Source organism: Merops nubicus, unplaced genomic scaffold (assembly GCF_000691845.1).
Source record: "Merops nubicus isolate BGI_N331 unplaced genomic scaffold, ASM69184v1 scaffold15184, whole genome shotgun sequence".
NCBI classification, from domain to species: Eukaryota; Metazoa; Chordata; class Aves; order Coraciiformes; family Meropidae; genus Merops; species Merops nubicus.
Window position 1 is genome coordinate 26,828 of NW_008602438.1, and position 24,622 is coordinate 51,449.

Consider the following 24,622-nt stretch of genomic DNA (forward strand, 5'->3'; position numbering starts at 1 on the left):
ATACTAAGCGTGACTAGTGTCATGTGCGTAACACATGACACCTCCTGCACGCCTAGCAGGATTTGTGACAGCCTTCCAGAGTCTGTCTTCAGACAGTCTGAAGGACTTCAGACACGGAGGGAGATGGAGACAAAACCAAAACTTACAGCCACTCTGAGAGCAATTATTTTTACTCCTTAAGTTCCTAAAAGACTTGAGAGTCGATGAATAATTCTGAGACACCTAATATGAAGCTTTCAGGGAAGCTAGAGTTCTACCTGTGATATAGTCTAGAAAGTTACTGCTTAATTCAAGCAAATGAGTTTGTTCTGTTACTAGCAGTTAATTCCTGAAAAAAGTCCAGAAGGAAATTTAGTTAAATATAATTCAGTCTTTTCTGAAGATCATTCAGTGCATCTCAGGAAAAAGACCATCTTTTGGAATAAGATATACAGCCACACTATACATGTGATCAGAAACTAAATGTGTAGAAAATAAACTATTCCTACTTTATTTGCTTTGCCTAACAGTACACAAAACAATGACTGCATTAAGCTTGCAGCAGCAACCACCCATAAGTAGGAGTGCAGCACAGTACTTTGTTATGCTAGCTTTGCATTTTGTATTTGAGAAGGCAGTTAACTTTATGGATTCTACTACAACAGATTTGAAAGAAGCCTCATCTCTGAGGGACCAGCAGAAAATAGCTTCTTCCAAACAGCAACCACAAATCACCAACATGGATACCATGCGTGCACAAACCTGTTCATGGAAAAAGTAGTGGCAGCCTTTTTCTTCAGGCTTCTCAGTGCAGCCCTACCTAGAGTTATATTTAGTGGCACAACATACACCTCATCTGTATTTCTAAGACAAGAAACAAGTTCACAGGGGTTGTCTTCAACTCATACTACACTGTACACTGTGCAACAGCCAGCAACATCTAAGAGCATGCCTCATACCTGAAATGATTGATTTGGTGTTAGCTCCCTGAACCGCCATGGCCTGCATGGGACCAGAATTCTGGTACATCGCTTTGGAAGTACGAGAGATAGCCCCAAATCTCGACACAGTTGGTCGGTCTCCAAATGGAATGAGGTCATCATCACCAGTCTCTGCTGCTCGTCGCTGCATGTCCAACCGCTGGTCACGCATGGCTTTGCTATCTACGTTCTAGACAAGGTATAGAAAAAGCAGACAAAAATTACTCAGTAAAGAACAAAACCACATTCCTTTTACAACAAGCTGGTACTGGTACTGTACAAGTCTCTCTTGTATTCTCTAGTCCCTTCATCCTTCAACTAGTCTTCCTGTTGTTCAATTTATAACTCCATCATTAGAGTTGATGTCTCTTTAATGGTGTACCTTATGATGACCATTACCACAACCACTGTGAAACAGTTCCATGATTAACTGAGAACAAATCCAAGAGAAGAGAGCAGCAGCACAACAAAATTAAGACAGAGAAAGTCTAATAGGACAGAAGGGAAAAAGAACTCCAGAATAAAAGGTAGAGAGATCAGTAGGCATCTCTGAGGGATACATAATGCTTCCCAAGCAGAAAAAAAATTTCTGTATTATCTAACAGCCTGCAGGTGCCTCAAAATAGTGATTATTCAGTATAGCACTTACTTGGACATGTCTAGCACATCTTTTCAGGTACATTACAACTTTTCAGATGCATTATTTCAGTAGCATTACTACTTGGAACATCATGGTTTCTAAATCTGCTTTAGACTGAAACACCTTGATGGGTCAGCAAGTGAACAGATAAAATGTTCTCTCTACTCTGAGAATTTTGCCAAGCAGTCAAAAAAGATGTTTCCAGAAAATAATCAATTTAGTAGGTCAATCTGACTTAACTTACTTAAAAGAAGAAACTTAACTTACAAGAAGAAACAAGAAATTATCATTAAGATTTTTAACAAATATTTTTCTGAGATAAAGTTAGGCCAGTTATGGGAAAAGTCATCTAGAGTGTTTAACTCCAAAAATATGAGTCAATGGGTTGTTTCCATGAATAAAAACGAATTTTTAAAAAGCTTCCTTAACACAAAAAAAAAAACAAACCAAACAAACCCCTGAATAATCATCACATCCAAGTAAACACAAAATGGTTGCAGAAATATACTCAAAAAAAGTGGGGGAAGTCCTCTTTTAACTGGGAAAGCTATCTGTTTGCCACCAGAAAATACAGCACAGTAAGAACTGCCAAAATTGAGTTGAGACTGCTACAGAAATAAAAAAATGCAACAGAGCTGTGTGCAGCAAAAAGAACAAAGTAAGCAGGGCTACTACACAAAGAGGACTGGCTAAAAGCTCAAAACTTACATATGGTCCAAAATTTAAGTAAAACCCCACAGGTTTTCAGGTGTTGGTTTCAGGTGAGGATAAGGATTGTTAGAGACAGACAGGGTAACACAGCTAAGACAGGAATAAAGGAGTGAAACTGGCAGTCACAGCTAGGTTGGAAGCTAAACTCAAGAAATGTAGCACACCAAAATTGAAAGAGGCATTGGGTAACATCTAATTTGGAATTCTATAAAAAAAAAACAAAAAAAAAAAAACCCACAAACAACCCACCAACCATTTTAAACTTGAGTCTGTAGGATACTAGTACCAATTTTAATTTCCACTTACTAAGGGGGAATACACACCACAGTACAGTTGCAATGCCACCTGCATAAAATCCACAGCATTATGCACTCTCAAATGACACTACTGCTATACTTGAAAAAAGGAATCTCTTATGTACAATTAAAAAAAATAAATTAATAATTCACTTGCTATCAGCAGTGAGTTTCTCCTGAGACTTTCTTCCTGTGAGGATGAAAAGTTGATCAGCAGCAGAGATCCTATCTGCATATTCAAAAACTCTCTCTGAGGCAGAGGAATGCTCTGTTTAGCAATGCAAAAGTCAGCTGCTTCTCCAGAAGCCTATTTATTCTCTTAATTGAGTTCAGTTTGTTTGCAATTTTCTATTTCTATTGCTTGGTTGATGTTTGGACTTGATGATTTTTGAGATCTTTTCCAACCTTAGAGATTCTATGATTCCTGAACGCTGCCACTTGGACAGCATTTGGCCAATTCTGAGTAATCTCCGTACTTCTCCAGGTCAAATGTGACAGCATTACAACTCGAGGCAAACACACTGTGTAGGACAGAGTGCAAAAGGACACGTAAAACAAACCCAAACCTACAGATGAAACGCCTTTTCTCACTCTGCTTTTTCTGGGCGAAAGCCTCTGTTTTACTGCCAGCTCACACAGGGCCTTCAAGGTCTTACAGGAAAGCAATTCAGTGGACAGAAAACACATTTCATTCCAGTGAAGCAGAGGGGAAGCAGGGATGCCTGCTTGCAGGCAAGCTGGACAGAAAAATCCCATGATTTACTTAAGTGGTTGCAACAGGTGAGCACCTGTCCACAGAACAATAAATTCTACAAAGAAACTTCTCTCCCCCCATACTGGCCAAAGAAAGGCCACCATGACAGTGACAATATATAAACAAAAGACAACAGAACACTTTGGCAGAAGGGAACTGAAGGAGAAAAACCAGATACGTCTCTGTAACAGTTTCTCAGGCTAAACAGACCTTTTTCTTGAAGACTTGAGCATTCTCCTATTTACATGGGCTACCAGCCTACTCCTTGCTGCTGAGCAATGCTTTAATGTTAGGAAAAACCACAACAGTGGCAGTATTTCAGGATCTTATTTTTTTTCCTTCTACGTTCATGAATCCAAATAACAACACCCTAGCAGCCCTAGCAACACTGACCTAGCAAAAATGCAAAATTCCAACAGCCAGACACCCATGGCTTCAGTAAAGGACTGAACAAGCACAGCATAGTTACAAATTACCCTCAGGAAGAATCAGCTTAGTATGTCATTGCTACGCTGATCTCAAAAGCTTCATGCAAGTTTTGGGTATTCTGTGCTCACAAATTGTGGTGTCCTTCAAATAAAAACTAACAACATTGTTAACAGCAGAAACAATCACCTTAAATGGAAAGAATGGCACAAAGTTAAGTTACAGCATCTCCCTCTGACAAAGTAGTACAGGAAGCAACAGACGGACATGTTTAGTTAAACTGTCAGATAGTAAGTTTTGGATTTCAAGTAACGTAAAGAATCATGGTAAGATATCTCTTGCTATCCATGGCTTTAGAGCAGAGTGGTCAGCCTGCATTTATATCCACAATTTTAGAACAGCTACACAGATGCAGGACAGTTCTGAGATTCAAAAACAAAGCACCCTGCATACCTACAAATGCATTCTTTGACTGCAATACACTTCACAGCTTGAACACAAGAACTGCCATCACCCTGGAATGCTTCCCACCCACAGAAATGACAGCTTTTCTTCCGAGTTCCCCCTATCCCTACGTACCGCCATCTCCACGCTCCTCGCTGCCACAACGTCTTTGGGTTTTGCATCTTTGGTTCCAATGTAGGAGCCGATGGTGTCACAGGACCAGGGAGAGTACTGGCTGTAGTCATTTCCTTTGTATTTCCCAGCTACCTTTAGGTCTTCATCCAAGTACTGTACGAAAACAAAAACCTGGTTCTGTAAGTGAAGGGAAGAAGCAGCTTCACAGCCACCAGGACTTGCTTCAACACCGGTGAACTTGAAAACCTCCACCAGGACATTTTTTTTTTTTTTTTTTTTTTAATAGGATACATCACCCTTTGGAACTGGGCCACAGCAAGCATGTAATGTGTGAAATTCTGATCAGCTGGCTACATTCCCAGGGCTCAGTGTTCACTTGGCTATTAAGAAAGTGATATTTTGACCTTGGTTAAATAAAATAGAATTCAGTAACACTGATAGAGATTTAAACATATCAGGAGCAAATGAAGTGAAGGCCAGTAACCACAGAGACTTAACTACTTCAATTAGTAATGGCTCAAGACTAAGTGTCTTGATTACACCAAAAGCAGACCGCTTAAGATCAGTGGGAGATCAGAGGATCAATAGCCAGTTGAGACTGGAGACTGCACTGTAAGGGCTTCCCACCTGAGCCACAAAATCTGCCTCCCCCAACGCTGTACTGTTCTAATTTTCTTGTTGTCTTCACTTATCAGCACACAAACTCCAAAGTATTTTCTAAACATGCTAGCAAGTCACATTTGTCCAAATATGCTTACCTCCTCTGAATGAAAAGGATGAGGTAAGGTTGGCGATGGTGCAAAAGGAGGTGGAGAAATCACCTTCCTCTCTTCTAGCTGGGCCATGATCTCTTTCCTTCGTCGGTGAAGTTCGTCCAGGCTGGGATGAGGCTAAAATGAAGACAGAAATGTTTCAAAGCTTCTGAAGTGTTAATGCACAAATTGAGTAATTTGAAAAATGTTGTTTACCCAAACAATATATGTCAACGATATACTGCAAGAAAAGGAAAATACAGTGACTGGATGGTATCACCACAATCACAGGAATGATTGTTACTTTGTTAAAAACTCTTATCTTTTAACTTTCAGGTTTAATACAGGACATGTATGTTCCTACACCGGCCAGAGCATTAGTACAAGATATGTCAAAGGCAGGGAATCCTATTTGTTTAAAACTGATGAGATCCTCAGCAAAGCCAGCATTTCTAACTTTAAAACTACTGATCTTTTAATGCACAGGTAGCTCAACATGACTATTCCAAAGTGCTGAAGTTTCCACCGGAATGTGTTCCAACATGGCAAGTCCATTTCAGTCATACAGGTGGCAGAACTCTACAGACTGTAACCTCGTCACGGTTAGTCGTATTTACCATTCATTTTGCAATAGAATCAGACATCCCACAAAACACGTCAAACTCAAACCTGATAAATCTGTAAGCTATGTTAGAAATGTTTCCTGGACTCAGCAATACAACTCAGAGTCTTTAATCTGACTGACAGGCAGGTAAATCCAACTATTCTACAGGACTCATTTCTAGCTGGTGATTGACCAAAACAACTTTGTCAGTTCTACTAGGAAGACACTCCAGTTTGCAATCTTAAAGTACAGAATTTGGAAGAGCAGAATTTTTAGTGTCTTTAAATGAAGAAATACACACAGATACATTCCTTGATAGGCATGGATCTGGTCAGTCACCAAAGGCCAGAACAAGAATGCACACACAAACATTTCCACATGCTGTATGTAATCTGGACTAGAAGGAGAGCAGCACTCTCCAGCCTAACATTTGTTGGAGAAGTCAGGGTCATACTAGACTTCCAAAATGAATCACGCTTTCCTACTTCGAGCACTAAGTAACAGCCCACTCTTTTACATATTAACATCATTACAACTGCAGAGTTGACCAGTAACTAAACTTCCTTCCAGTTGTTCATCAGCTTTGTCAAATGTACCCCTTTTTAAAGTTCAAACTTCTAATTTATTAAAAAACCCACTGCCTTAGTGCAAAATTACTCAGCTTCTCAAGGAGTTGATATTTTCTCTCCCAAATAACTAGAAAAATGGAATATAAAAAACACACCCTGTGGCACGAAGGTCTGATCTGACTGAGATGTGGAGCCACTGGGCAATAACCCTCTGTTTGCTGGTATCTGTCTCTGGATTCAGGTACATAGGAAGGTACAGCTGCTTGTGGAATTTCAATGGGCACAGGGCTTCCTCGGACAATCTCCTCTCGCTGATAGGGCTGGACAGGGGGGTAGATGCGGCGGCTGTCGTAGTGCTGAGGGTATATGGGCTGGCCCATAGGAGGGTACTGCTGTGGCTGTGTGTACTGTGGGCTCACCACACGATCCTGCAGGTAGGGGGGGTAATGGTCTAAATAAGGTGGAGCAGGCTCAGGAGCCGATGGAGGAGGTCGGACAAAGCGAGACATGGACTGAGTGGGATAGTAAACTCCTGAAACGAGCGAGAGGAAAAAACAAACATGATACAGAAAGTGATTACCACAACTGTCCACAAAAATACTCCAGCCTACAACTATCATCAGGAGAATGGTGTAACTTAATTCACTGTTGTCTTCCCCCACTGTCTAACTGGTATTCCTACTTCAAAAATTAACCACAAACTTTTGTTTTTTCGAAGTTTTCTGTTGAAAGCTCAAGTGACAGCTTAATGATCTAAATAAAGATATAAACAGGGTGCAAAGGTTACAGTAGCTGGAGAAGAGGTGGTGAGACTGAGCCCACCACAGGTGCCCCCGAAGTCCTGCTACCATACCAAACAGAAATAATTCACTAGAAAATCTCTGCAGATTGATATGAATGCTTTTTGCTAGACAAGACCTTAAAAGTAAACTGAAAATTAGCCTGTACATCTTCATCCACGCAACTAAAATGTGATTTGTTCCAATACACCAGAGCCACTGCCTGTGTAAAGAAGGTTAGACTGAGCAGAATTAAGTTTTCTAAAGGTTTGTTCTACCTCTTGAACAGCAGAAGAACATTTCAGTACTGTGACTCAGCAAAGACTTCTAAGATCACACCTAGTTCTGTGAGGATTTTAGTAATCTATCTGGAATCTCTGGATAATTTACATATAAATACACATGAATGTGTCCACATCATTAACAACTTGTGCATCAAATTTATTTATATTTTCCTTCAAAATGTTCTGCTGCTTTCTCAAAAATGGTTATATATCTCCCCCTTTTGTTTCTAGGGCTTTCTCTTCAGTCCCTCCTTACTTTTCTTTCATGTTAGCTTCACTTTATGTCACTTCCTTCTCCTATCTTATGTTGCATAACTGTCATTCTCTGTCTTTATATATAGCTTTTTTTTTTTATCTCCTTCAGTATTATCTTTCTCCACTTTGTTTCTTTATATTTAAATATAAGTTTTATCCCTTAGTTCCTTTGTTATTACATTTTCTCTTTTGTGCCTTTTCCACTTCTGTCTACCCCTCACATGCCACGTGCAGATGTTTCTGAAACACTCATACACTGTTTTTAACTTTTTTTAAGATATAAGTACTTTCACCTGTCCAGCACACACCCTTCTGCTAGTTAAGCTTTATTTCTATTTTCTCCAAGCCAAACTGAATTAAGGTTTACCACATCCCTGACCTGGGAAGGATATGCTACATTGGATGCATACAAAACTCTGGTTTTGCTTGCATTAAAGTCTGCAGTCAAGACATAAAAAGCCTACCAACTTCCATTTTATTATGCCACCACCCCACTACCACCTATAGTCCATGTGACATGCAGGAAAACTACAACCCAAGGGCTTAAACACCAGGATTGGGAAGAATCAAATTAGTACAAAGATGAAAGATAGAGCTTGCTCTCAAACTTACCCTGTTGGTAGGGTGCTGGCTCAAATGGCGGAGCAGCTCCCCTAGGATCTTGATAAAACATATCTGCTTGCTGAGCATTATACAACTGAGAGCCTCGTGGTACCATTTGCAACTGCTTGGTGACAGACACTGAAGGCAGATCTGTTGGTGCCCGAGCAGGCACAGGATGAGGGTTCACTGGTAAGGCAGCAATAGAACTCTTTGGGACAGATTCCATCCTAAAAAGCAGAAGGATGGCACTGTTCACCATGGCCTGATACAGCACTTTGTACTTTAAAACACTGTTCTTTGCCCATGTTCCACCTTCTGAAGGCTTACATCACCTTCTCCAATTAAAACGGAACAGGCAAGTAATGCAGTTTAGAGTTTTAGCTTTAGTTTTCTACTCTAATCATTTATAAAGCCCAAATAAAACCAACCCCAAATCCCCTGTTCCATTTCTTTCCTGGAGAATGGGTTTGTTTCTACTGCATAGTTACACACATGAAGCTTTGAACAACAGTTAGGAAGAGCCGTACAAGTCAGGTGGGGATCCAGGGGCACTGCTGCTCAGATGGTCCATCTTCCCTGGCTTCAGAGCCGCTTCATAACCGGAGTCAGTCCCTCGAGAAATAAGTTGTGTCACTGTGCTGCCTGTTGACACAATTCCATTTGGCAGAGCAGAGGTTTTCCTACTGGGCAAGTCCACTCCCCCTTCCTCCGAGAGGATAGCTCCTGAAGGCAGGCCCACCTCATTTAGCTGGCCCAGGGAGGCACTCAGGGGTCTCCTGGGAACCAGTCGCTTGTTCATTTTACGGAATCTTCACAAAAGAAAACACACATCAAAAAATTGAAACAAAAAAAGAAAAGAAGTTGCATTTTTGAGCTGATTTTTTAAATAGATGCTATCAAAAACTTCAAGTTCGAATTCACATTTCCTAAGGGCTTCTGAGAAATTACAATTAACTGTTAGACTGTAACGTCACTGCTATTTGAAGAGAGGTCCCCAGGCTGAACTTATAGCTTTACTTCCCCACTCAACACCCAAACCAGCTTCTCCCTGCAAAGCAGCAGCAGGACATTGGGAAATGACTGCCATGTTCTCTCTGCCAAATAATTCTGGACATCTGCCACCCATCAAGTGTCTTAGAGGCATCTGATGACTCCTGACCCTCTTGCACACAACTTGCAAGACGAGGAAGACTGGCCACCCCTGCCCATTCATCTCAGACACAACAGTATGCTCAAGAGAGACAGGCACACATGTATAGGCAACCATTCCAAAGGTGACAGGAAGAGTTTATACTGCACTCTCCATGATAAAATATTCAGAAAGAACACAAGTTGCACAACACTAACCTCTGGGTTTTTCTGAACAATGGTACAGATCATTGTTGCAGCGTCTACACGTGCAGGACACAAAACCTAAGAACGTTCACTATTTGAGTATGCACACCAGGGCTTTCTTTGTCCCTTGCCAAGAGGAAAATCAGCTACTGTTTAAGCAAGTCTAGGTTATAATTTGCTACCTAAGGCATTGCCACATACTTTCCCATAACCTTCCTGCAAATTTCAAGCTTTATGTAGAGATACAGGAACTACACCGCAACAGCAATGCCTATTTTTTCCATACTAAACATTTTTAAAAGGAGAAACACTAATGCAGTATCTGCTCAAAGGAAGTAAGGAAAGATAAAAGGTACAAGGAAGAATCAGAACTCTAAGGTCCACACCCACCTACAGAAACTGCTGCAACCAGAAACAGAGCCAGCATTCACTTCACCTCACAACAACATTATTACTAAGGCATACAAGTCAGTCTGGATAAAAACAGGCCTTTCACTTGCAAAACTGACAAACAGTCCCTTCTTGATACATGCAACTAGTTCAGAGGTACTAATACTGACACACCACCTTGTTAACTATCCAGACCAGCACTACCAATCTCCATTTTCTTAACACCATGACAAGAGGGGAAAACCCCCAACTGTTTCTGCAGAACACAAGTATCAAAGTCCTATTCTCTGCTCATCTGAATAACTGCCTTTGTCACTCTAACACCACGTGCTCTGCTCTTTTTTTTCCCCCTTCCTGTTTTGCCTATGCACTGCACACTGGCTACAGAGCCGATGAGCTGCCAGACAATGCTTCAAGTTTTAGATTAAGGAAAAAAAGACTGCATAATATTTACAAATCTTTGGAGTGCCCTTCTGATGAAAAAGAACCTTTTCTTTCAAAGACATGAATGCCCAAAAAACAAGTGACAAGTTATATATACTGCATAATACACATTGGTTTTATTTCTTCTTACTCTTAAATAACCCATTTTCCTTAAAAAAAAAAAAATAAAAAAATATTCAAACCAGCAGCAGCTTGCTCTTGCATAATGGTAGCCCCTCTAAACCTGTAATGAATGGAACTTATTTACTGCAGACTTCATACAAACACCTTTTTTAAACTCTTCATCAGCAGCTTTAACCACTCTAAAGTTACTACATGTGCCATCTCATCTATCAAAAAATTTCAGATAACTGCTGTAGAAAGAAAGCTTGTGACACTTGGTTTGAGCTCTCTGGATAGGCTGAGCAGCACAGAACAAGAGAACCCCTACATCAGGAAACTGCCAGCAACCTACTTGGATACAACACAAGATGAGAAGTACACACAAATAAATCTTAAGGGATGCAGTCACACAGCATGTTTAGTCACACTTAAGAAATAACAGAAGCACACTTCCAAAATCTCAATTAACACTTGTGTGAACACCAAACCTGTAGAGCTGCATTACTGCTGAACAAAGCATAACAACCTATACTTAAGAATTAACAGTTCCAAGACTTAAGACATGTCTGCTAAAAGTTTTTCACATAATTTTTTTGCTAACACAACAGACAGGTTATTCCTTCTCTCCCCATGCCTAGATATGATAAATAACTCCTATGGAGAAAACAAAATGGAGTTTGAACTGAATTCTACCATAGGAGGCACACTTACTTTTCGAGCTCCTCCTGTGAGTGTGCAAAGGTGCAGCTGGCCCCTCGGGGGCATCCTCCTCTCTGCTTCATGTCTCGGCACATGTATGTCTTGTACTTGCTGTGCTGAGGAGGCTGGCAGGGTTAAAGACACCACATGAGACAGCTGAATGTAAGCACACTTAACCATGAGCTGAACACATTCTCTTATTAAAGGCCTGATGTTTGTTGCCAGTTCCTTCATTTTAAATATTCCAGAAGTAACTATTGCCACCTAAATGACCAGAGCAGTATTCACATTTGGTTCTTCAACAAAATGAACCAATTCAAGAGTAGGTATTTTGACAACTAAGTTACTAGACATTTTTTATTCAAATTCCTTACTGGAGTTTGCTTGGAACACAGCTGTCTGTTTCAGGACCCAGTTAAGTGGACAAAAGTGACATAGGCTGAAAAGCAATGACCATGCTTAATCAGAAATTGCAAAATATTTATCAAGCTTTGTAGTAGATTGAAAATAATGAACATTTAGTCAGTTACTTTCCCCTTGCTTTTTGTACACTCAAATGGCACTTGAGTATCCCTTCAATCTCTTCAACAGTTAAATTTCATCAAGATTCCTTTTACTCTGTTGCACTAAAAGTCTCTTTGCTGTCTACAATAATTATTTCTGTCAATAGCTGAGGGTGCAATCTTACTCCTACACAGATCAGCAGGGTATGGGTTGTCTTATTTAAGTTTCTCAAGGAATGATGTCTTATTGCAGTCTTGCTGTGTGTAAGTACACCCAATTGCCAGTCTCTCTAAATAAATTCTGACAGAAGGCCACAGGTGGTCTCAAATACATTTAAGTTGCTGCATTTTTTATGGCAGATTAAATCAAAGACAAAAATAGCTTATCAGAGTTCCCACTGAGGGAAAGGTCTGTACAAGTAAACTCCTGCTTTCTGAGAAATTCCGTGAAAAGATGTAAATCTGTAAGAAGCCACCTGAAAACTGACCAAGTTTTTTTTTTTTCCCCATCTATTGTAATGAAAAAAAGGATTTAGGCAGGGCGTATACCAGCTGCACAGTCTTCTGCTGGCCACTGCTGCCAGCCAGGAACACTCTGTCCAGTACTCAGCAGATGTCCCCTCTTCTGGTTGGGAGGCTTTGGGTTCCCCCCCAAGAGGAGCAGCATTTACCAGGTCCAGTGATGGTCTTACCACAACAAAAATTCTCACTGTTTTTCTCACCCCTATTTCCACTTGTGTATTCCTACTGCTTTTCCTTTTGCTGGTAGCAGTGCTCATTAGGCATCCCAGTGAATGAAAAAAGGTAAAACAACTGAAATGATTCACTCTAATTTTGCCTCTTTTTTTCTTGGCAGAGAAAAATCTCTCTGCTAGTTCAAGCTCCTGAACCAGCTCTCCAAGAGGCTGAGTGCCAAAGCAAGGGAGGGAGTGGGAATGTGACAGGCAGCTCTGTCTTTCAGCAGCAGCTTGCATTTATATCAGCCTCACTGTACAATGAAATGACATCAAAGAACATGCAATATAGATAACTGTGAGATAAGCTAATGTATACATTAGGCAGTATCATTTCGTTTCTGAAAAAAACCCTTTCGTTTCAGGAACTTCAATGGGACCTTTGTATGAAGTCTTCCCAAATCTTTAAATTTTACAGACCATTAAGCACAGGTAGAAGAAATATTTCATTAACACAGAGCCATCAGTTTGAAATGTGTCACATTAAAATAAACCCAAGAAAATTCCCACAGGTCACAGTGCTAGGCCTTCAGCTTCTCTTTCCTACTCTCTAGTCAGGAAGGTTGTTAAGCCATCGCCTTAAGCTTGTGGCTGGATCAGACTCCTTTTCATCCCAGTCAGCTTTGCAAATGAATGCAACAGGTATTGGGGGGTGGGTGTTGTTTTGGGTTTATGGGGTGTTTTTCCTGTTTGGTTTTTTTTTTTTTTTTCTCCTTCTTTTCCTTCCTTTTTGGTAAATGTGATGTAATGTTATTTTAATCAGCTCCTTGTCAAACTAAATCTCTCCAGATGACATTAGCCAGCAAAATTTAGGGTTAAGCTAAATAATTTAGCTTTTACCTGTTGCTGATCTGTTCCTTTCTTGCTGTGATTCTGGATATAATCAACTAAGCCATGAACCACAGTCCTCACAGCAACTAGTCCATTTTCCAGTTGTTCCCAGGTCGGAGGTGGAGCATCTATTGTGTTGACAAAGAGAATATAAATAAGTCAGTAGGATTTTCAAAACCAGGTACAAAGAAACCATCAGTATCATAAAACTTCACTAGTCAACTAAAAACAGTTTATGGAAATATGTGTCATTAGATAACAAGTGTATGCACCACTTAAAGAATAAAGCTACCTACAGACTCAAGATTGAACCACATAAAAAAAACAAATGAACCAGAAAGACTGTCATTAGCCTGCCAAATTATTTCCTTTTACCAAAACTTTATCTGACAAGAACTCTGGAGTAAATGCATTGTACAAACTCTGCACATAATAAAAAAATCAGGCTGAAAATCTCTTTGCACTCCCATAGATAAAATCACTCTGTACAAATACCATCATCACTGGCCTAGATCACACAGGCAGTCAAACCGTCACAGAAATTGATGACTCTCACATGGCAAAACGTCACAAGGCAAATTTATCTATCAGGATACCAGCTAACAGCAGAATGAATAAATTGTACAGTCCTAATCCTATGGGGGCACTTGTTCTTTCTAGCCAATTTACTTTCCTAATGATTTAATCTGTTCCAGCAGATGACACTCCCACCACATGCCTACACGCTCTGTGCCTTTCAAGGTCTTTGGCACAACTACGTTTCTACTCCACTCACAAGGACTAAATTCTTCCAGAGGAACTTCAACGTCCCTATAGAACAGCAAGGAAGCAACTCAACAGCACAGAAGACAAACACCAAGATCAAACTCACCTACTGAAGCTGAGAGGCTACTGGTGAGTCCACATTCCATACCAGTCTTTGGCTAACAAATTTGCAGTACACACACAGTTCTGTCCCCAATTTGTTACAGTATGAGAGACTTGAGAAGATTAAGAGTAAAGTACCAGTGGTCCTCATTTGACAGATCAGTCTGTTTAAACAAACTAAAAACTACCTTTCATCTGAAGTCATAGTTTAGGCCTTCACACTACATTGATATTGATTTTGATTTTACAAATACTAATGGGTATAAAACTTCAGCCACACCACTCTCTTCTGTCTGCTCTCCCTCAGGTGATCCATCCTCAAATGCTGCTGACTTTTTCAACAATTTGTCTTTGTCTTCTGTCAGCAGTTTAGATTTTACTTGCCAGTTACATTGGTTCCAACTAACTTCCTCTTCTCAAACTGCCTTCCACTCCTTTGCAGAATTACATATTAACAAAAAAAGTACTAAAATTCCTATGATAACAAATCTTTTTTGTTGAGACTGATTTTTTTTTTTTGCCCAGCTTCTGTCTCTTCAATGTGTCAAAACTACTTTGGAACCCAAAATTGTTTACATAGAAGGTACGATGATTTTAAGCTGCCTCCAGGAGTCTTCTGAGTGCAATATCTGCAGCCTAGAGACCTCAGAACAACAACTAATAAAAAGAATTTCTAAAGCAAAGGCAAACAATTTTTAGATATGTTAAGCAACTAAAGTAAAATCCTTTATCTCCCTCTAGTCTGTAAACAAATTATTTGGTCTGGTAAAGAACTGGAGAGAACAAGGTATCTCGGAGTGACAGCTAAGGCTCTGCATTAAGCACAGTAGTTCTATCAATCTTTGGTTGCTTTGCAAATCTGGTTTCAAATTAGCAGCATGTGTACTAAAAATGGGAAAAGGAAGAAGCTAAGACTGCTGCCACTCCCCCCTGCTAGCATTGCCCAATATCAAGTACACACCATGCAACCTCACAGGATTATATGTATTCATCATCCTCATCCATGTTCACCCAGAGCTGTCAGTCAAGAAAGCTCTCTTCAGAGAGGTGGGGAAGTTATTCCTGCCATACTTTTGAATAATCTATTTTAACTTCAGAATAGTTCAGTTCCTCACACAGGTTACTGCTGTTGCCAGGCTGGTTAAGAATACCACTTAAAAATCTTGAATGTATGAGTTAGAGGACATTGCCATCCACCTGATAAACAGTTTTCAATCCTTCAACAGTGTTAAGCTCCTCTTAGCTAAACTCCAAGTTAGAGGGTTTTATACAATATCTAAACTTACCTGGACTGGGATCAATATTTGCCAGGAGCTCTAGGTGAGGCCGAAGACGATTCAGGTTAGCTGGATCTCCAGTCCTCTGGAGAGCAATAGTTAATTCCTGAACACTCTGTGCAAACGAGGCTGGGGTCTGCAACTTAAACAAATTACAATAATTAACTTTCTACGGGCAAAGCAATCCTCGTGACTTCTGAAGGTTGCTCCAGGAGCTCACAAGAGCCGTCTTCCAAAGCCAGAGGAGAATGTTTTTCATGGAAGCCTATTTCAGTCAGTACTTTCTATGAAGTTCATCCTCCAGCATTAAGAACGCACAATTCTCTGACACTTCAGGTTAAAATATGGCTCTAAATAGACAAATCAAAGGGTGGTGTTATTTCTAGCAATGCAACCTACTTTTTCCCTGTGTTGTGCTAGCACCCAGAAAAAAAGGCACATATTATTAGAAGCTATTTAATTTAGGTTTCTGAAGAGTCTAACATCTCCCATCCCTGAACCAACAGATTTATACCCTGCTTTAAATGTGAGTACAGCAGACACAGTATAACGTTTGAAGCACAAAGACAGCTACCATCCATTTACTATCATCACCCAGTTCAGTATTTAAAAATCTTTTAACTCTAGATCCTTCAGGAGATGTCTGGCAGGACACCTGAAAAAGTGAGCAAAGGCATAAAGTACACAGCAGACTGACCCTGAAGCTAAGCCCTCCTGCAAGGCAGTCAAAGCAATTGTTTCACACCTCTTGTAACCTCTCAACAAGGTTCCATTCTTCCCACCTAGTTTAGGCACTTGCATGTGAGTCCTCTAATTTCAAAGCTCATTTATCCTATTCTCTCTAAATAAAAAGAGATCTGGGCACTTCCAGAGGTCAAGTTGTTTTATTTAAGCAACATGCTTCCATGTGTCTTTCTCCCTTCAGGTACAGACTAGAGGACTGATCATCTTTGAACTTACACACTAACTTCCTGCCTGAAAATATGAACCATTAGCCCCTGTTAGTACACTGGCAGCTACCAGCTGTTCAGAAAGGACACATCCCAACTGTGGAGCTAATCTTTTGAGGCTTCCCACCTGTAGAAAGAGGTAAAAGTAGAAAAAGCAGGATGGTAGAGGGAACAAGACTCATTAGGCTACAAATTCCTATTCTGATTATTTATTTCAAATGATGATAACATTATGGCCTAACAGGGTAAATGATTAATGTGCGAGTTCATGTGGGCATAATTTGTAAATTCACATTGTAAGCATTTAAATCTACTACAGTTGCAAACAGGACAGACTGAGCTGATTTTAGGTGGCTTTACCTTGTCAATGATAGACTGCATATGGGATTTGTGAGACTGGTCTCCATACAGCAGTGAGGACCACTGATCCGGTGCGATGCGCAAACCTGCTTCCATGGCTATTTGAACTATCTGGGAATCGTGTTCCCTTCTCAGAGCTTCGTAAGTCCGAAATTCCTCCTTCAGTTGCATCAGGGAGGAATCCTCGTCACGCTTTGTTACCTAGCAGGGAGGAAAGAGACAAATACTGTTAAGCAGGATAAGCAAAGAGATTATGTAAAGTCCAAAGCAAGTGAAATCTTTGCTCAGCTACCAAGTTCTTCCTCCCACACAAAATTGAACTATGCCGTGAACTATGTTCCTACCACAATAACACACACTTCATAGGTTCAAAGTGGAACCTCTACAAAATGGATACCAAAAATCAACTTACCCAGACACTGGTGGAAGTGTCACACTTGCTGAAAGACTTTACAGCATTGATACCTTACTACTTCTTCAATCAAAGCATTTAGCTTGTATTTCAGAATTTTGTTTGAGGGTACAATTAGCAGCAACAAAGAATTTTTCTCCTCATTTAGTGAAACTGAATGACACTTGAGCACTTAGGAACTGACCATTAACTACTGTAAAGTATAAGCAGCAGCTTAAGTTCTTTTCATACAATTGATAGCCAAGAGCCTTGTATTTCTTTGTTTCTAACCACACCACCACTCAATTAACAGAACTGGGGATTTTCCACCATTTAAGCACTTTTTAAGGAGGTAAGTTATGCTGACTTACATACAGGTTTTGCTACTGTGCATCTATGAAACCTGGACAGACTCAAAATCCAGCTATATGGATTAAAGTAATGATTTCAGCCTGCATCACCATCACAGCTGTACAACAAAGTCTCCAAGCACGTGTGGGAGTTCGTGAGCAATATTTTCTATAACTACACATTTTCAGGCACATTTAATGTTACAGAACAATGGAAATTTAAAGTGAAAAAGAACAGTTTCAATACTAATTTGAAATCTCCAAGCATAGTCTTCTTCATACCTTGAAGCATGAGGCTCTGTAAAGAAGCTGGACAACATGCCCAATGCTAGTTTTAGAAGCCTGAGGAAATCGTGGCTCCAGCCTCTGAACCACAAATAGAACCAAGACCTTTCGTGACAAAGCAGATCCATCTTCCAGAGCCAGTAGAACCAGCTTTAAAGCCTCCTCTTGCATTGCTAGTGGGGGGGAAAGTGCAAAGAAAAGAGACAAAGGATGAGATAAAACCAAGAAAGATTTCTGCACTGTTTGCCTCCCTACAAGTGGGAGAACAGCTACAACTCCTCCCCTGCTCCCTCTGCCCCAAAAAACACAATCCCACATACAGGAAGAGAACTGAGCAAGAAGGGAGGGAAAAGAGGGAAGGAACACTCCCGGATGCTCAGACTATGGCAGGGGAAATAGGATTTTTAATTTTTTACTTATTACTATTTGTTGTATTTTGGGCATCAGATGATAGGAAGACTTTTCCCATCTGTAGATCTCTCCATTAGTAATACTAGAATTTTCAAAGTGTTATCTACATCCCACACCTATCCCAGCAGAAAACGCTGACGGGCTGAGGAAGGACAAGGCTGGTTCCCATGCAGGTAGGTAAAAGAGCAGCCAGTGCCCACACAAACCAGATGCTGTAGCATGATGTATTTTAGGTAACAAGCCTCTCTCTTCCCTGCACTGGTGCAAAAGTGAGCATCCCAAAGTCAGTCTTGACTTATTTTGGTGGGGGAAAAGTCTATTTTTTGTCTTTGTTTTAAGATATTGGATTCATATTGCAAGGTATTACTTTTGCTGGTCCCCAACAAGCAATGGTTTACATTTTCGGTAATGAGACTTCATTGATATTTTTGTTGTTTTAAACAAAATAAATTAAATTTCATACACTACTAAAATAAAGTATGTAACTTCTTAAAAATGCAATACACCTGCCCCCACGTAACAAATCTCTCCCCACAACTGTTTTGTATGTTTATTACCCTAGAGAAGGAAAAGCCATGCCCAGCAACTTCTAGTAACCTTATCTTTTCTAGAAGGGTCTTACTTCTTCCAAAGTACAGCAAGTAAGAAACAACATCCCATTTTATCTTATCACAAGAACAAAAGGACACACACTACTCTGGATTTTACAGAAGACTTGCAAAAGCGCTAAAACTCAGAGAGCCCATGGCAGCAGCCTAACGGATATGTCATCAGTTCTGAGGACCTACTATTAAAAAATTAAACCACTGCCTAACAAAAACCACTTGGGCAATTTGACACCCATTTATCACTCCTCCTCAATTCCGAATTGCCTCTAGTGTTCAAGCAGCACCATGACGTTACCTACCTGGTCCAAGGAACTGGCACCCCCTGGCTCTCACTGCAGCCCAGAGGTTGGAAGAGAGCTGCTGAGGGTTCTGATGCTGAAGAATGAGCTCTGTGACTGTTCTTTCACCAAGCGACCGTGCTGCACGCATGGCTCTGATGCGCCCTTCTTCCTCCACTAGCTGACAATGAACTAATGTCACAAGTTTCCTTTGCATGGGACGACTTAGCACGCTCTGAGTAGTACTGTTAAGACCCACACCTTCAGAAGCAGAAAAGAAAAAAAGGTAAGCTACCTCACATCTCCTCTTAAGCCACCCTTCAACCACTGTACTGTGTAAATGCAAACCCAGTTCTCCTGATGTCCACTTTGTTAAATAAAACACCACAAAAGGCCTATCAGAAATTAATTTTTGTCTTTTTTTTTTTTTTTTTTAATCAGCATTAAAAGCCCACAGTTCCTGGGAGTGAGCTTTCCCAGCTTTCAGGTTTAAGTCTTAAGAGTGATTGATTTGGCTAAGAAAGCAGTACCTCTAATGAGTTCTCTCTCCATGTTGAAAGCTTGCTCTGCATCCTTCCATATGGATTTCCCAGGTGTCACCTCAAATGCAGGACCATACTGTAGCCCTCCCACTACTGAAGAGCTTCAGGCACTGCCTCCCTCAACATTTGTCCGTTTTCACAAGACATTTTTTTATCTGCATCCAATACTTCCACTGATTTGGCCTAGCCAAACTCATGCAAGTTCAACATTGTTTTGGTAATGTTTAATTACGTGTAAAACTGACTCACCAGTGTGCTGAGTGCCACTGAAAACAGATTAAAGGAACAAGTGACTCGCTAGACACAGGGCTGCCATACTGAGTTTGTTCCACAGCACAAAGCCTGTTCACTTGGCCACTCCTTGGAGCACTACTGCTAGCACACTGTACTAGCTAGAAAAGCTTGAGACAGCTTTTTGAAAAAATCCAGTTTTGAAAACCTGATCCCCACGATGCTCACACCTACTACCTGGGTTTACTGTGAGGGCAATGACACTGGAACATGTCTGCTCAGGAAAATTGCGGATACCCCTTCCCTGGAAGCTTTCAAAGCTAGGCTGGATGGGACCTTGCACAACCTGGTTTAGTGGAAGATGTCCCTGCCCATGCCAGGGGGGTTGGAACTAGATGATCTTTTAGGTCCCTTCCAACCCCAACCATTCAATAATTCTATGATTTTTTCCAAGACCACCATAAGTAGTACAGATCAAATACATACTCTTGAACTCCGTGCAGTTTTGCTAAACTGTAACTACTCAGACCAACCCAACTTTTGTGTAAGATTGTGTATAAGCAGTATTACTTATTGATCTTGATATATCCTGTATGCAGTAACTTTCTCATTTCAGTTAATTCCTCCTCCACAAGCAAGCTGCATTGCTACTGTTATCTCAAAATAAAGCAGAACTCAAAAGCAGAATTATTTCTTTTTACTTAGTCTGTAGAGGTCAGCTCAACTTACTAAGTCTGTCTCAAGTTACTTCACTGCTGTCAAATACCTCAGCCTTTTTTCCATATTTTTTTTTGACAAAATGCCTTTAAATCCCCCCTTCCAAGTGAAGACAACCTTAATACCAAGGAAAGCTGTTTCAATTTCTTTCTAAACAAGCTCTATATCCATTTTCCAAACCAACGAACAAGTTATTTGCATAGTTTGCTTTGTGCCTTGTTTCCAGTTTTCATTTTCCAAGGAAACAACACAGGAACTACCTCTCGCGCTGCTGAGTGGTTTCAGGTACAATGCTAATTCTTCCACACATTTCTTGCCCTCCTCGTAATGCTTGGTGTCTTCAGCTCCACTACATAAAGTAATTGGCTGCTGCTCAGGAACCTGAAAGGAAACGACATGTACATCTATGATGAATATGCATAAATAAGTGGCAGTCATGTTTAAAAACACCACATCCAGCCTGTTAATAATATCAAGCATTTCCTGTTCTGTGCCCATCTGTGTTTTTTTCTATATTAGTAAGCATTTTTTCACCTTAATAAACAAATATGACATAACACATAAGAAACATGGCATTTCTTGAAACTATAAAACTCTGGCTGAAGTAATGCACACACTGACACATCCCCAAAGCTGGCTGGCCCAGCTCCCCTCCCTGCAAACAAAACACCACCAGAAAAACCCAGCCAAAGAAAACCAACCAAACAAAAACCTAACAAAACAACCAAAACAACAAAAATCAGAACAAATCAAACTCTAATTCACAGGTAAGTACAGATTTGTACCTAGGGCCTCAGATCTCTAAGATCATCCAGGGATAAGTTATCAGAGCTACTCGGATTAGTGGGAAAAAGACTTAGCAGCAAACGTACTAGGATGCTCCTGGAACATTCTCACTAGACCCAACTATCAAGCAGCAAGATCAAGTCATCCTACACAGTACATAGAAACACACCCTGCATGTATTAGTCTGACAACACAGGCCAGTTTCATTTTTTTTTTTTTTTTTTTTTTTTTTTTGTTGCTGTTTTGCTGGGTTCTTTCTGGGTGGTTCTTTTACTGTGATGCTGTAGCATTTATTTCTTCATCCAGGCATCCACCAGAAATCAGGATTTTTCAAAGGGACGTTGGACCACCCCTCCCCTCAAGTTGTAGTATTTTCTCTCCAGTTACATTCTTAAAGCTTTAAACAAATTTTGGGGTGCAGTATAGCACTAATGTCTCTCAACATCACTATCCAGCAATCAATCCAATCTATGATAGTACAGAGAAATGGAATTTCTTGGAAGACCAAAAACAAGCTTGCACTTTTTGCATATGTCACAGAAGTGTAAACAGATCTCAGACTTCAGCTTCTATTTCCCAGTCAACCACAATCCCACCGGCACTAACAGCATGCTAATCCACATAGCTGCTTACAGGGACCAACCCAGGCCCTCAGTCTAAGAGCACAAGGCTTTAATGCTCAAGTTAAAGACAGCTTCAAGCTCACTAACGGTCACGTGCAATCCAGCCAAGTAAAGCATGATGCAGTACGCAGAGTAGCATTGCGATGGCAGCAGCAAATAAAACCAGTGAATGTATATAAAATACACACACACACAGCTGCCACCACCAACGTGGACAGAAGCTTTCCTATCAATTTTAACAGAAAGTAATCCGTTTCGATCACATGGTCACAATTCTACAGGTTCAGCCAACTGTGCAAAGTTTTTCATCTAACATACACTGCAAAATAAAAAGTTACTAGCTGCACAACTCTGGCTTTCACAGCAGGTGACGATGAAAGTCTTCCAGTGCAACACTTGAAGTAAGCTGCAAGTGAGAAAGTTGGTATCACCCCAAAACTAACAATTAAGATAGTCTGTATCAGAGACTGATTGTTTAACTTCTATTAATGGGAGAAACAAAGCCAAGTTTAATCACACCAAGACAGCAATGTTAGCCTAGATGCTTTTGACAGATTGCATTTAACTTGGGAAGTTTTGCAGGGTTTTTGATTTTGATTTTGAGGATGGAGTGGTAGTTGTTTGGGGTGCGTTTTGTTTGTTTTGTATTTTTTTGTCTGCTAGGAAGAAAGCTTTCAGCAAAAGGAGATTTTGCAACTCTAACTCACAGCCGTCAGCTGTAACTGTTGCAACAGCAACAACCTCAGCTGCACTGGTTTCTTGGGATTTGGGAAATAAATATTAACACCTTCAATATTTGCTTTCAAGTTAACAGAATACTCCACCTTTTCCTCAAAGCCACTGCCATTATAGCAGCCTGCTCCTGTCTGGGAAGTTACACAAGCAGAACTGGCTTATTGATCAAACAAGGTGCATCTCATGCATTTGTGCCAAGACAGAGACTACAGAGTTTCTGCCCTGTTTACAGCTGTAATACTTTTTTATGCAGATTCCTACTTACTCTTGCAAGTATTCAACTCAGCACGGGCAACAACCCGAAATACAACTACAGTGTCACAACACCAAGCGGACAAAGAGGGCTGAGGACAGACAGTGGACAGGAAGCTGTGTTCAGCCCCGGATTTGGCTCTTGAATTAAGGCAGGTTTAGCACACATTCACAGCAGCCATTTGGAATGCCACACACAGCACAAGTCCACCAGCCAGATGCAAGGACTGTCTAGGTAACTAACTGAAAGCTCCCCCAGTATAAAGCTGGTGTAGAAAAATTTCCATGAGTTAACCACCCTATTCAACACTGCATCTGTACATAATTCCCATTTTTTCTCTTCACACAGGACATTTCAGTGTCAAAATCTAAAAGCCTTGTACAACTGTACTGTTTGCAAAATGAGCCAAAAAGATTAGAGTTTAACTATTGTCTTAAGGCACAGCAAGTGTAATACCAACAAACTAAACAAGATGTTTCTTTGGGGTTTCAGGAGTCTTCAGGAGAAGAGAATTTATTCCTACACACACACACACACACACACTTCATCTTGCATTCCTGTGATGCATCTCACTGTAAAACTTAAAAATAAATTGCCCTTTTGCCAGTTCTATTATATGAACTTCCCAGACTTTCTTTTCCCCCTGTATTTTAGGCTTAGATTGATTGCAAGAACAGCATTTACCAAGAGAAAAAATGGTAAAGGCAGGGCTCATAAAAGTTGCAGGAGATCTTTAATTTTCACTGTCATGGAATTTTTGAAGCGCTACTGAGAAATAAGTCAACATCAAAGCATTCTCACTTCCCCTACAAAAAATACCCTTCCAATAGCATGCAGGACCCTATGGTCACTTTTGTTTACATGCTGCTGGAGAGCCTCAAAATAGACGCCCTGCAGAGCAAGTTTGTTATTTTTATGCTCATTCAATATTCCATTCAATCAGACACCACACCCTTATCACAGTTTGCACTGCAAATATATTTACATAATATAATAAACACCTCCCAAGGGGGACTAGAACAAGACAGGAAAAATAATTTCAGATGTTTAATTACTTCAGATTTGCAATTGTTTTGCGTGCATCTGCCTTGGCAATGACTGAGAGTATCCCGGCAGTGGAATTCCGCCCACCAGCATGACTGCTGGGGCTGTGGGAAGAGGCAGGTTATGACACCACGAGGAGGAGGATGGACAAGAATGCTACAGCATCACCTCATACCAGGCAGTGACTTTGAGTTGGTGAGTTAGGTGTAATTTGATGAAGGATGTTAGCTTGAGTTGTCACTCATCACCATTAGACATCTAATTGCACAAAATGAGAACGTGTCAAACAGACCAAACCCCTTTTTGACTGATTTAAAAACTGTTTCCCCCACAATATTCTCCCCCCTCCCTGTGAATGGATGATTTGTTTCCTACCAAAGAACCAAACAAAACCCAAAGCTACTGTAGTCAGTTCCTCAATAGCCTGCACTAAAAAAAACTTCTTCACAGATAATTCCTCTTTTGTGGCACCTCATTTAGCCAACAGTTACAATAAAAAAAAACCACCACCAAAAACCCCACCACTGTGCCACTAACAAATACCTCTGCAATTGTAATCTTCCCCATTTGAAAGGGCTGGGAGTTAAAATCACTCCACTGGTTCTCTCATCATATACATGATTCCATGGCCGAATGCCTAGAAATGTGTTTATCATGTTCAGCAG

At 40.5% G+C, this 24,622-nt stretch overlaps 1 protein-coding gene across 1 annotated transcript in view; it reads right to left on the reverse strand.

Annotated features, from left to right (window-relative positions):
• The window catches only part of RC3H1 (ring finger and CCCH-type domains 1), a 33,620-nt gene that overhangs the window by 5,098 nt on the left and 3,900 nt on the right, over positions 1–24,622 (reverse strand). The window contains exons 2-14 of the mRNA XM_008938373.1: positions 20,777–20,897; positions 19,048–19,287; positions 17,727–17,902; positions 16,704–16,904; positions 15,403–15,535; positions 13,259–13,377; positions 11,194–11,306; positions 8,739–9,020; positions 8,221–8,438; positions 6,446–6,822; positions 5,124–5,255; positions 4,366–4,518; positions 939–1,149 (exon numbers count right to left, since the gene is read on the reverse strand). Coding sequence (XP_008936621.1) covers positions 939–1,149; positions 4,366–4,518; positions 5,124–5,255; positions 6,446–6,822; positions 8,221–8,438; positions 8,739–9,020; positions 11,194–11,306; positions 13,259–13,377; positions 15,403–15,535; positions 16,704–16,904; positions 17,727–17,902; positions 19,048–19,287; positions 20,777–20,897 — 2,476 coding nt within the window. The remainder of the gene's footprint in view (positions 1–938; positions 1,150–4,365; positions 4,519–5,123; positions 5,256–6,445; positions 6,823–8,220; positions 8,439–8,738; positions 9,021–11,193; positions 11,307–13,258; positions 13,378–15,402; positions 15,536–16,703; positions 16,905–17,726; positions 17,903–19,047; positions 19,288–20,776; positions 20,898–24,622) is intronic.